Raw genomic sequence first — 12,584 nt, 5'->3', positions numbered from 1 at the left:
ACACACACGCACACATCCCCAGGCAGACGATTCTCCTGTTTCCTATGGCCTTGGTATAAAGAATTCAGCTCGGAAGGCAGCAGGTGTACCTGGTGGAGTTTTGTGTTTATGTGGACACTGATCTCAGCGGCTAATGCGCCTGCTATTCTTGCTTAGCCATGATACAGGCCTGTCATTCAAGTATCAGGCTCCTCACAGGCGGGGACAAACTCTTGCATCAGATATAATAGGCCACATCCCTTGGCATCAGATTTGAATAATGGATTCTGCTTCTTAATATCTGTGTGACCTTGGTCAGATTGTTTCTTGAAATCTTGTTTTTGTCATCTGTCACATGAGGATAGTACATCCCTCATAAACTTGTCATGTAGAGAAAATGCCGTATCTGGTGCCTGGCGTAGAGTAGGTACTTGGTTCGTGAAACTTGTTACCGCCCTAAAATTACACAGCAGTGAGAGATTTCTTTAGTCATGAGGTTAAAGGGCTTAAGGAGGCCCCTGTGGAGTAGTATGTGGAAAATCAATTTACTTATTATTCTCATTGTTCACATGGGAAAAACAATTACTGTTTTCTCTCTTTTTTTTCTTCATGTTTATTTATTTTTGAGAGAGAGGGAGAGAGAGCACATGAATGGGAGAAGGTCAGAGAAAGGGAGACATGAGCTGTCAGCACAGAGCCCAACGCAGGGCTCGAACTCACGAGCTCTGAGATGGTGACCTGACCCAAAGTTGGATGCTTAACCGACTGAGCCCCCCAGGTGCCCCGACTGTTTTCTCCTTCGAAAGCAGCAGAAAGCTTAGTTCTGTGCACATCTGAAGCCTCTACTGGTCCGTGGCCACAGTGTGGAAAGTCACACCTGTGGACCGAGCGGAGGGCTTCCCTTGGCTTTGCTCCCACTGTGGAAAAGCAGTGCGTGTGAGAGGCTGCAGGGACACTGTGGGTGTGCAGGTGCCTGTGGTTGGTCAGGAGAAGCACAAGGTGGCATCACTCATGGAGCAGAAACACCTGACTCCATTTTCATTTCCGTTTTTCTCATAAGAAAGACATTTTAGGGGAGAAAAATGATAATGTTAGGAGCGTACTTCTTGCCAGTGGAGATCAGTGTTTGGACGTTGAGGGAAAACAGTGTGTTTCAGTGATTATATTCTGCGTGTCGTACATACGTAATTCTGTGAGGCTGAAAGTCCAGCAGAGAGTCTGATTCTCCAGGAGGGCCTTACCCACAGAAACAGTGTGGTCAGACCTCTCTGATCTTGCTGGAGCAGAGCGCTCTGGGGTGGCGTGTCTGTGGCAGCTCATGAGGTCTGGACGGTGGGCACCAGTCTCTGGCATGCTTCTTGCCCTGAGCTGGGCTTCTGGCCACAGCATTGCATCATCCCTGTGTGAACCAGGCGATTTGGTTGATGTCATTACAGTACAGGGAAGAGTGTATCTGAGAGAAGTTACTTCGTAGGCCCTGAAGTGCTAATAATAGTGAAATGAGATCAAGTTGTTTTGTACTTTTCAAAGTGCTCCATCATTCGATTGATTGTGTTGTGGTGGTAATAGGGCAAGCGCTGGGGATTGTGTGAAATTCCTCCCATGTAGCCTCCTGCGCGGCTTTCTCCCTGTTGCGTTTCCAGATCTACTTGCATTCGGTTGGTATCAGGCCTGCTTGGCCTCGTAAGATCCTTCAGCTTTTGTCCTTTCCTCTGTTCAAGTCGACCAGCCATAATTCAGAACATACCGAGATCCTCAGTGACTGTTCAGTGCCCAACATTATGCTCTAGGGGGTACATCTAGGGTACAGAGCTGTTTGCTGGTGGTAAGGAAACTGACTGATAGTTGCAAATAACAGTTCACAAAACGAGCCAGAAATGGAGCGTACAGGAGTTTGGAAGATTGCTGTCAGAGCCCCGAGGAAGGAGGCGTTTCTTTTAGGAAGGAGAACTTGGGTCTCATGCAGGAGGAGCAGAGAGGACCCAGCGGTGTCTTCCTTGCAGAGTCTTCCAGGCTCTCATACTGTCTTCTCAGCCACACGTGTTTTCTTCAGGTCACGACTGCTGTGAGACCGTGCGGGTGCAGCTGTGTGCTTCCAAGGACGGCCTTCCCGTGTTCGTGGTGGCCGAGCAAGACTTCCGGTTTGTCCAGGATGAGGCGTACGACGCAGCCCAGTTCCTGGCCGCCAGCGCCGGCAACCAGCAGGCCCTGAACTTCACCCGTTTCCTCGACCGGTCAGGACCCCCGTCTGGGGATGTGAATTCCCTTGATGAGAAGGTTGCCCTGGCATTCAGACACCTGAAGCTGCCAGCGGAGTGGAATGTGTTGGGGACAGATCAGACGTCTCATGGTAAGAACTTAAACACACCAAGAACACAGACACATTTGGGAAGACTGAGGGTCTTAATGGCGGCTGCTTCCCTACAGTCATTGCCCTCAAGCGTTCCACAGCGGCTGGATGCGTCCTGCAGTTGTGGCCTCGAGGGCGTCTCTTCTCCATCCTTCAGCGGAGCCGGTAAACCTGTTCTTGCAGAGAAATGCCCTGAGCGGGCCGGAGCTTTACTGTGGCTGTTTTCAGTTCCCATTTACAGCAGGGGTGGCACGCGGGTGACCTTGCTGCGGGTCTGGGGTCCATGTGTGTTCTGCGTGGAGAAAGTGACCCATCCTTCGCAAGGACCGTAGCAGAATAACTTCTTATCATCCTTTGGGTATTTAATTACTAAAGACAGGGTTTTCATTTATTGTCTCCTGACATTTTCTAGAGACTCTGTGGAGTTGGAGGAAAGAAAAGATGGGGGATTGGGGCGGGGGCTAGGGCGGAGCACCAGAGCTGTCTGGGCTTCTTTATCCAGAGCAATTTACCTCTTAACTTCTTTCATCTACTGGCTCTCCGTAGAAGAGTTCATTGAAGGAAGGGCTCCACTTTTTAAAAAAGCTCTGATGTAGTAACTATGCACGTTCCTCTTACTCAGACGGGTTTCCCTGCAGAATCATCATGTGGTGCATGGCATCTACCAGATGTCATGATTTTACGTACGTATTTATTTAAAATTTTTTTAAACATTTATTTATTTTTGAAAGAGAGAGAGAGAGCATGCAATTTGGGGAGAGGCAGAGAGAGGGGGACAGAGGATCCAAAGCAGGCTCCAGGCTCTGAGCTGTCAGCACAAAGCCCAGTGCGGGGTTCAAACTCAGGAACTGCGAGATCATGACCTGAGGTGAAATCAAGAGTCAGCTGCTTAGCTGACTGAGCCACCCGGGCGCCCCTATGTACATATTTAGATGAAACAGTATATGCTTGGGGTCCAATAAACATCACCCTCGTTCTCTCCTGAGTTCACATCAAGTTGGAAGGTTTAGGAGTTCTGCAGCTAGAGATCACAGTGTGTGTGTGCTTTGCTACTGATCAAGGCTGTCTTGGATTACTGATCTGCCAGGAGGGTTTCCTTATCTTTCTGCTTTCTCTCTGAAAGAGCTGGACAGTCACAGGACTGCCCCTCAGTGGCCACGCAGCTCTGATTATCGTATTATGTAGGGCGAGCAGACCAGAAGTCACCCTCCCTGCCAGTGAGCAGAGCCTGAGCCATACTGCCCAGCGCGTTCTGGTTCAGGGCCCTGCCCAGTGCCTGCTCCCACACACTCACTCGCCAGATGCGTGTATTCTCCCTCCCTCTGGAGAGGTACTTGCCAGCTTCTGTTCTCTTCCGTCCTGTGACCGGCTGCAGCAGTGGTGTCCCTTATCGTCAGGGGCTTACTGTCCACATACTGCCAGTGCAGGCTTGCCTCAGGAAGACAAAAAAGAAAACTCATGCACTCAAAAACCAAATCAAGGAAGAAAGCATTTATCCTTTGCTTTTGCTTTTTCTAGTTGGTATATTGACCAAGGAGCCTCTGCACTGCTAAGATCTAAAAATCAGAATGTTTGCCATCATACGGAGCATGAGCACCTTTTCAGAAACCTCATCTTGAAGCCTCAACACTTCTAGCCCCAGGTGTTCTGTATCTGTGTGGGAGTTCTGCTTGGCCATTTACAGATCAGTATCGGGACGGGATTGCATTAGTTATTTGTGGGGCTTAATGGTGTTTTTATCGTTTGGTTTTGTCTTATTTAAAGAAGTTACAGGAATTGGAGAGTTTGTTCGTGTTACCATGATTTTTTAAAAAGAACTGTTAGAAAATGCAGTCTGAAACTTGAGGCCTGTCACTTCCCCTCTCTGGACCTTAGCTTCCTTGTCTTTGATAGGGAACTGGCCAGCTTTAATATTTTTGTGGACTTGCCATGTGTTTCTTCAGTTTCTGTTGCACAAAATTGCTTAACAGCAAAGGCTGAATCAAGTTTGAACACTTAGGGAAGTGCATTAAAACTGCAATAAGGTGCCATTACACACCCCTTAGAAAGGATAAAATTAAAAATCCTGGCAAATTAAAAAGCTGGCAAGGGTTTAGAACATCTCATGTGTTGCTCGTGGGAATGCAAAATGATATAGCTGTCCTAGAAACTAGTTCGGCAGTTTCTTACAAAGTTCAATGTACATTTACTATATGACTCAGCAATTCCACATTTGGCTACTTACCCTTGAGAATGAAAACTTACATTTACTCAAAAAAGTCTTTGCACAGATATACCTATGGCAGCGTTATTTATAATCCCTCAAAACTTCAGACAACCCAGATTTCCCTCATTAGGTGAGTATATAAACCAATAGTGATACATCCATATAGTGGAACACTACTCAGCAACAAAAGGGGGGTATAAAATAAAAAAAAAAAAATAAAGGGGGCAAATTGTTGGGGGATCAGATGCAACAACCTGAACATATTTTGCTAAGTAAAACAAATCCATTTCCAAAGGTCGCTTATAGGGTGATTCTACTTTTAGGATATTCTGAAAAGGGCAAAATTACAGGGACAGAAAATAGATCAGTAGCTGCCAGGGGCTAGGAGTGGGGATAGGTCTGACTGCAAACGAGTGTCATGAGGGAATTCTTTGGCTGTTAGAATGGTTTTATATCTTGGTGTGGTGGTAGTTATAAGAATCTATGCGTGTGTTCCAACTCAGAAAACTGTATGCCTCCCCCCCAAAAAATGAATTTTATTATACATAAATTACAAGTAATTCAAAGAACATAAGAAATTGAATAAGTTAGATACATACTTTGCAAGGTGAAATGCATGCAAGGAACCTGATAGACCTGCCTTTAAGTCAACAACTGGGATCAGGAACCTGATTTCAAGTGCTGGATTCACATTCTGCAGCTGGAGTTCAATTCATTGTGGATTAGAATCTACAAATCCTGGGTGCTCTAAGGGCTGTGTAGCATGAGTTAAGAGGTACCTGCTTGCTGCTGAGGGACGGATGTAAAGGAACATTGTGCTCACGTGAATGAATCACAAAGGTTCTTAAAAGAAGAAGGTGCGAAGCCAGCTTGTCCCCTGGGAGAATAAGGTAACTAGGGCCCCTTGTTATGTAACAGGACTACTTGCTGTTGAAAGCCAGGATATTTACAGGTTGTTCAGCCTGATATTTGAACACAGGGGTCATGTAAGATCCCCTCCCACTCCTTGTTCACACACAGTGCTTTTTAACTTTTTTCAGGTCAGTGACTCCTTTGAAAATAGCTTGGGTTTCTCCTCCGGAAGAAGAGCATTTAGATGTGTACCTGAAGCAGTTTACATGAGTTCGGGGCTTCTTGGTCTCCCTGCACAGCAGGCATGAGCATGGCATGGAGAACTCTTGGCTGTAGACTTGATGCTGTGAAATGCGACGCGCACGGGCAGTGGACTCCCGTTAGTTAACATCCTGGCTTCACTGCAAAAATTCGTGCAAAATACTTCATCTCTGCCTCCCCGTTTCTTTACCTGTAACACGGAGGAAGACCTATGGGGAGAGCGTGTATTGGCTTGTAAGCGACTCATGTTGAATTTAGCATGACCAATACCTGGTGACCTTTTAGAGACAGAACATCGAGGGGCCCCGTGGGGCACAATAACGTGACCTATCGAAGGCCACCACAGGACAGCTCCAGAAAGAAAGGTTCTTTGAAGGAGAATGAGACTTAGTTTTGCTTTTGCTTCTTTCTTTGTTTTTTTGAATTTAATTTTGTTTTTATTTTACTTATTTTGAGAATGAGAGAGAGTATGAACAGGGGAGGGGCAGAGAGAGAGAATCTGAAGCAGGCTCCGCGCACTCAGCGCAGTCAGACGCTTAACCAGCCGAGCCGCCCAGGCACCCCAGCTTTTACTGATTTCTCAAGTTCATCTCCCTTTCAGGCATGAGCATAGGGGAGTTTGTCCATTTTAGTTCTCCCGTCCCTGGTTGCATACAGCAGCTTCCACACTGTACCTTTGGCCTTAGCTCTGTCTTAAACTCGAGTGACAAGGACGCGTTTGGGTGGAGGGGGAATGGTGGGGTTAGGAGATCTTCCGTCTGAGTTACCAAGTCTCAGTTCCTGTCTCGGCTCTTCAGTGCCTCGGTGGTTAATGGGCGTGGTGAATGGAGGTGGTTTTCACCCGGAGGACCCTCCCAGCCTGACCCTAGGCTGCACAGGGTGGGCTGCTGAAACTAGCTCTGAAGAATGGGAGGAGAACCACTCTGGGGAAAATCTTGGGGGAAATCTTCGTCCTTACTTAGTCACAGGATTGTATCACTAAATGAAAACATCTGATCATCTTTGCGGGTGGGAATCTGGGTGGAGAGAAGGATTAGGCAGGTTTTAAAAAAAGACTGCACGGGACCACCTGAGGGTTCTCCATTCTCTAGATCTGATGTTAGTCACCAGAACCTCAGCCTTCACTGTCCGGTGTCTCAGCTCCCACAGCCTCTGAACAGCTTTATCATAGCTGCTAAAAGAGACAATAAAAATTTTAAAAGACCACTAAGGGATTTGTTTTTTCTTGGCAGAGGATTAACACCTGTTGACTCCAGGACAGGCGGTTCCTCGTGGCAGGACTTTTGGCTCCGGCAGTTTTGTTGCCTCTCAAACCTTGATTCAGTGACAAGGCTACAGTGTCGTTTCTGTAAAAGCCCGTCTCTCATGCTGGCCTGCTGTTTCCTTCCCTGTGGAGTGTGGACTTCCAGTCCTTGCATCGTGCTACAGTTCACTGAAGAGGCAGCACAGAACAGCAGAAAAGACTGGGGATTCGGGTTCTTATAGATACGGACTCAGAGTACTGTGAGCAGAGCCTTCAGGTGGATTGATGGGGAAGGAAAAATACAGTGCAGTCTTGGATCGCTATATTGTTCCCCGAATCTGGAACATTTTGCTTCGTGGGAAAATCTGACTGTGTGAAAAAGTCGCACCGTGGCTGAACGCGTACTAGGCCCACCAGCTTTCTCTGCAGATTAGAGGAAATGGGCGTGGGAGGGGATTCCAGCAAATGTAAGTAGATAGCAAGAGGGACTGAAGACCTTTTCTACTACCTTCTCTGTGGGTACATGCTGGGCCTCCATAGGGATTTTTCCATCTGAGCATGGTTAAACGGGAAAGCCAGCCATCCAGCGTGTGGTGCATTAAGTGAATTAACAGCCTAAAGGAACCGGAGAAGCATCATGAATATCCAGATGGGAGGCTCCCGGAGTATAGTTTTCTTTAAGAAGCCAAAGAAAAATTTAGAAGAGAGTTCCCATTTGTTCTTTAAAAGCTCAAAGAGGGCAGACCTATTATGAAATTAGAGAAGGAAGCAGCACAGAGAAAATAAGTTGAGAGAGTATCTACCTCTATGCCGGAAGCCCCTCGATCAGGGTTCCACCACAGAATCAGAACCGGTGGGAGAAGTATCCAGTTAAGATTTATTGTAGGGCGTGGCTTACATGATTGTGGGGGCTCTGTTAAGCAAGCCCAAGATTCGTTAGGGCAGGAATAGAGGAGAAGATCTTGGACAAGCTCAAACCCACTGAGATGAGCCAAAGCTGTCATCCTCAGTGAATGAGGAAGGGGAGATCTGGAGCAGGATGGAACCCCACAAACACAGGCTGAGGCCGACCTCCGGGGGACACTTCAGCCCTGCTTTTAAAGCCTTCCAGCTGATTCAGTTAGACCGACCCAGATTATCCAGGATAATCTTCCTTATTAAATCAACTGATTAGGGGCTTTAATTACATCTGCAAAAAGCCATCACAGTGAGGGCAAAGACGGAAAAGGGAGTTGGTTGAAAAGACACAGGGACATCCAGAACCCCATAGCATAATTAAATTCAAATTGGGGACAAAGGACTCTGTTGACCTCACAGGAAATGCAGTTAAGGATCTGAAAAGCAAAGTTGAGTAACTCTCAGAGTACAGAAGACAAGGACAAAGGATCATGAGAGGCAAAAAATACAGAATAGTAGAGAATAGAGATGGATCCTGAATTGTACATGCTCTGGGGTTGAAGCTTAGACGAAAGGAATGGGGAACAGTAACAAAAGATAAGTTGGGTAAAAATTTTTATCTATTGGAGGAAAACACGAAAAGGTGATTTTGTAGACCACACCATTAGCTCGCTTGCGTGGTTGCTGGGTTTTTACAAAAAGAGGGTGGAGTAATGGAGAGGATAAGTGGTTCCTAGACTCGACAGAGGAATTTTCAAATCTTGCTGATTCTCTTGGGCAAGTTGTTAATCTGTCTTTGTCTGTAAACTGAGGATAACGAGACCTCACGGGGTTATCGTGAGGGTGAAAGGCATTCATACACAATGTACTTAGCCCAGAGCACGGTACCTTGTGGGTCCTGACCACGTGGTACACCTCTTGTTGATTCCAGAAAGGGGCAACCTACAGGTACACGTGGCACCCGCTGCTTAGGACCTTAGGATGCGATCCGGGGAGCTGGAGCAAGGTGCGTGGCTTTGTTGTTGGGACTTGGAGATACTGAGCTGCCTCAGCACATCAGGCATCAGAAAGGATGAGGGTGTAGTATCGCCCAGCAAGGCCAGGTGAACCAGTCTCTAAAAAGTCACATAGTTCCTGGTCGATGCCTTATTAGCTCTTTGGTTTTGACCAGGACAGCAGAGTGCTTGTGAACCGCTGTGAGGCACAAGTCAGGTGGTGATATTTGAGCTTCTGTGAAGGTTCTTTTTGCCCTTGTGTCTGGGCCTGCCACCTGCTCTGAGGTGTTGATTATCACCTGCACATGCAGGTTTCTTCTGCGGTAATGAACTCTTTCCAGCCACGTGCCTCTGCTGAACACTCTATAAATTCTTGAATCAGTATGTGTAGTTCTGTAGGAAAAACGTAAAATATGAAAGATGGCTTTTGCATCTAAGAAAATTTACTTGGCAGTAGGGAGACTCAACTAATATGCATGTGACATTGGAAACCAGAGAGGTTCAGTGTAAAATCACAGGTTCAAAGACTGGTCATTCTTTTTTTTTTTTTTCAAATTTTTTTATTAAAAAATATTTTTTTTAATGTTTACTTATTTTTGAGAGAGAGTAAGAGCAGGGGAGGGGCAGAGAGAGAGGGAGACACAGAATCTGGAGCAGGCTCCAGGCTCTGAGCTGTCAGCACAGAGCCCCACGTGGGACTCAAACTCACAAACCATGCGATCATGACCTGAGCCAAAGTCGGACGCTTAACGCTTAACCCAGGTGCCTCAAAGACCATTCATTCTTAACTGCTCTTCACTTAAGGAGCATGGAGGTCTTCAGGGTCAGGAGAAAACACTGGGGTCCAAGGAGTCTGGGAATGCCTGTGGGGAAGTCAAGACCTGAGGGAGCCATGGAAAATGAGTAGAAGAGGGCAGGCACAACTTGTGGGCACCATTCACACCCCAGGGCCCGAGGGGTGCCCCCTGGAGGTGAGTGTCGCGCAGCCCATGGGGTGGTGGCCCTAGCTCTCCTCCCAGGCTGTGCATAGGAGACCTGAGGAGGAGAGAGTGTTGTGTTAGTGAACCCGGAACGTAACCTGAAGTCCAGAAGGAGAGAGCAGAGGAAGGGAAGGAAGCTAGCACTGAGGATTTCATGTGGCCAGTCTCTGTCCCGCGTTCCTCCACCTCTGCCCTTTTGTTACGGCCACCCTGGGGGCCAGGTGAAGGCGGGGGTGCAGAGATGAAGCTGACACAGGTTACACGGATGTGTAACACATCCGATGTGTGACACAGTCACACAGATGGCAGATGGCCATCTGCCATCTGGCAGAGGGCAGTTTGAACCCGGATTTGCTGGACTCCAGAGCCTTCCTCATCCTCCCACCTTCGACGTGACTCACTGTACCCGAGAGGAGCCTTCGCTTCAAGTGCAGGAAGCCCGAGCGCGTTTCTGAACTTGCTAGCACATTATCCGAGAATGAGTCTTATTATGCCTGGAGATGCATTTCTTTCTTTAATTAAACACAACAAAACAAAGCTGGCAGTGCCTGCAATTTGATTTGCCCTTAATGTGGGGGAATAAAAAGACCTGTGTGTACTTAACAAGCAGAACCTGTTTTTAGTGTTTAGCCAGCTCCCGTCTGGGTGTTTTTTCCTTTAAGTGACTGCACCTCCTGGTACACCCATCTAAGCCCCAACAGCTGTTCCCCCTCTTGGGTCCCCGCGCTGTGAGGCGGCACTTTCTCTCTCTCGTTTAAGGGGAGAAACCACACGTGTGAATTTACCGGTATAAATTGATTGCACGAACGTGTTCAGTCAGAACATAGAAATGGCCTGGTTCTCCTGGAGACTTTGCCTGTCACACTGTTTTCCGGCTTCGTTCTGTCTTCCTTGAGAGCTGGTTGTACCCAGCCGCGATGACACCGTGTACGTTGTGGTTTGACTTTAGGATCCTAGGTCTTTGGAGGCGGTGGTGTTCACGCGACTCGTCTTTCTTTTCATTTGCTTTGTGTGTTCACGTTCTCCCCACTGATTCTCATTTGCTCCCCCCACGCACAGACGGCGGCCCCCGGGAGACGTTGATGCATTTTGCTGTGCGGCTGGGCCTGCTGAGGTTGACGTGGTTCCTGCTGCAGAAGCCCGGTGGCCGCGGGGCCCTCAGCATCCACAACCAGGAAGGGGCGACACCTGTGAGCCTGGCCCTGGAGCGGGGCTATCACCAGCTGTACCAGCTTCTAACCGAGTAAGTTCTCCCCCTTCCTTCCCCTCCGCACCAGCCCCGCCCCCCCGTGTACGGCAGGGCCGCCCACTTGGCATCTCCCCACGACTCTGCCACGAATGAAACCCTCAGCTCCGGGCCTGGCCTTCTGCTGGAGGCTCGTCAGCTCGCTCCTGCTAACCGCCTCACTGCCTGAGAGAGAACAGACGTAAGTGGTCTCAGCGTTTTCTCTCCCTGCCTCCCTGCTTCTTGCCTCTTTGGTTTCACTGAAAACGCCAAGTGGGTCTCATCTGTGGGCTGGCATTCCGTTACCGTGTATGTAGTTGATCCCAGTTTAGTCCAAGAAGAAAGGTGTTGTCTCCCATACGTTTCTTCCTGTTATGTCTTCAAGACTCGGAAGAGTTCATTAGAAACAAGTATTTTAATTGCATAAGTGCACGCAGAAAATATGCTGAACCACGGAGTTTTGGTTTGAATGTAATTTCTATGAGTAAAATCAAGAGCCGTGGTCTCTTCATCTGACGAGCAGGAAAAAGCAACTGAGTTGTCCTGGAAACATTGAGGAGGAAATCCTGCGTGTCTGCACGTTCCGTTGTTAGGCATTCTCTTTAGAGAGCCCTTTGAAGGAGGGTTGTTAGAACATTTGAAGAACTCTTTTTCTTGTATAAATAGAGACAGAAATGCATGATGGCAGCCAACCTTTCCCATTGGAAGCTGGTCTTGTTTAATACATTGCTTTTATCATTCTGTGGTCATCACCTGTTTTTGGCCACACAATCTGAACAAGAAGAAACCCCGTTGGGATTTATGTTCTTTGGTAATCGAGGGATCCTTGTAAGTTAAGTGGGTATTCCCAGATTCTCTGATACTGTGCTCATGTTAGGCTTACTGTACTTGCTTTTGTTTTTCATCATTTGTAGCTGTTTGGAGGGAGGAGGACTGGAAGGGCCAAGGAGAGATTTCAGAACGTAATGTTACTTACTGTTACATCAACAGGTTTTCCGTTTGTTTTCCGTTTGTTTGTATGTTTGTTTACTTTACCTGCCCAGTTGGTCACTTTTCCAGTCAAGCCACACAGAAGGTTCTTTTCAGATACTTTCTAATGGGTGCCTCAGATACCATGACCGTAGGAGGGGCGTCATCTCAAGTGAGCTCTGGATACCTGAGCTGCCCTAGGACCGGATTCCAGGGAGGGATCTGTTCCCGTTCCGTCGTACTTCCCATCTGGCCAGTGATTAGATTGCTTCTGCTGTTTGCCTCATGGCCTCAGGAAGAGAAGCCTGGCTCCAGGAGTTGAAACAATGAACTCTGTATAACTGTAGTGGAGCCGGAATGCAGTTCCTCTAAATGTGGTCGTGTCGCTCCGAGGGCTTGTAGGGAAGCAGGGCTGGTTAGGGATGGCCGTCCAGATGGGGAAATAAAGTGATTGCAGCAGCTTTATTATACGCTGGGCTGGGCGATGCCGTCACAAGACCTATTGCAGCAGGGCTTTAAGGAAATGGGAGTGTGTGTTCTGGGAGAAGATTTTTTGGCTTGCTTTATAGCACTAGCTCTGTTCCATGTGCAGAAGCCACTTACCTCCTTTTGAAGGGAAAGCCAACT

At 47.7% G+C, this 12,584-nt stretch overlaps 1 protein-coding gene across 4 annotated transcripts in view; it reads left to right on the top strand.

Moving 5' to 3' along the window:
- The window catches only part of AKAP13 (A-kinase anchoring protein 13), a 329,213-nt gene that overhangs the window by 135,762 nt on the left and 180,867 nt on the right, over positions 1-12,584 (top strand). For all 4 annotated transcript variants that reach the window (XM_053223592.1, XM_053223593.1, XM_053223591.1 and 1 more), the window contains 2 exons: positions 2,033-2,329; positions 10,823-11,006. In XM_053223592.1, the coding sequence (XP_053079567.1) occupies positions 2,033-2,329; positions 10,823-11,006 (481 nt within the window). The remainder of the gene's footprint in view (positions 1-2,032; positions 2,330-10,822; positions 11,007-12,584) is intronic.

The sequence above is a fragment of the Acinonyx jubatus genome, chromosome B3 (genome assembly GCF_027475565.1).
Source record: "Acinonyx jubatus isolate Ajub_Pintada_27869175 chromosome B3, VMU_Ajub_asm_v1.0, whole genome shotgun sequence".
NCBI classification, from domain to species: Eukaryota; Metazoa; Chordata; class Mammalia; order Carnivora; family Felidae; genus Acinonyx; species Acinonyx jubatus.
Note: the sequence above shows the minus strand (reverse complement) of the source record. Positions and strands in the feature narration are given on the sequence as shown.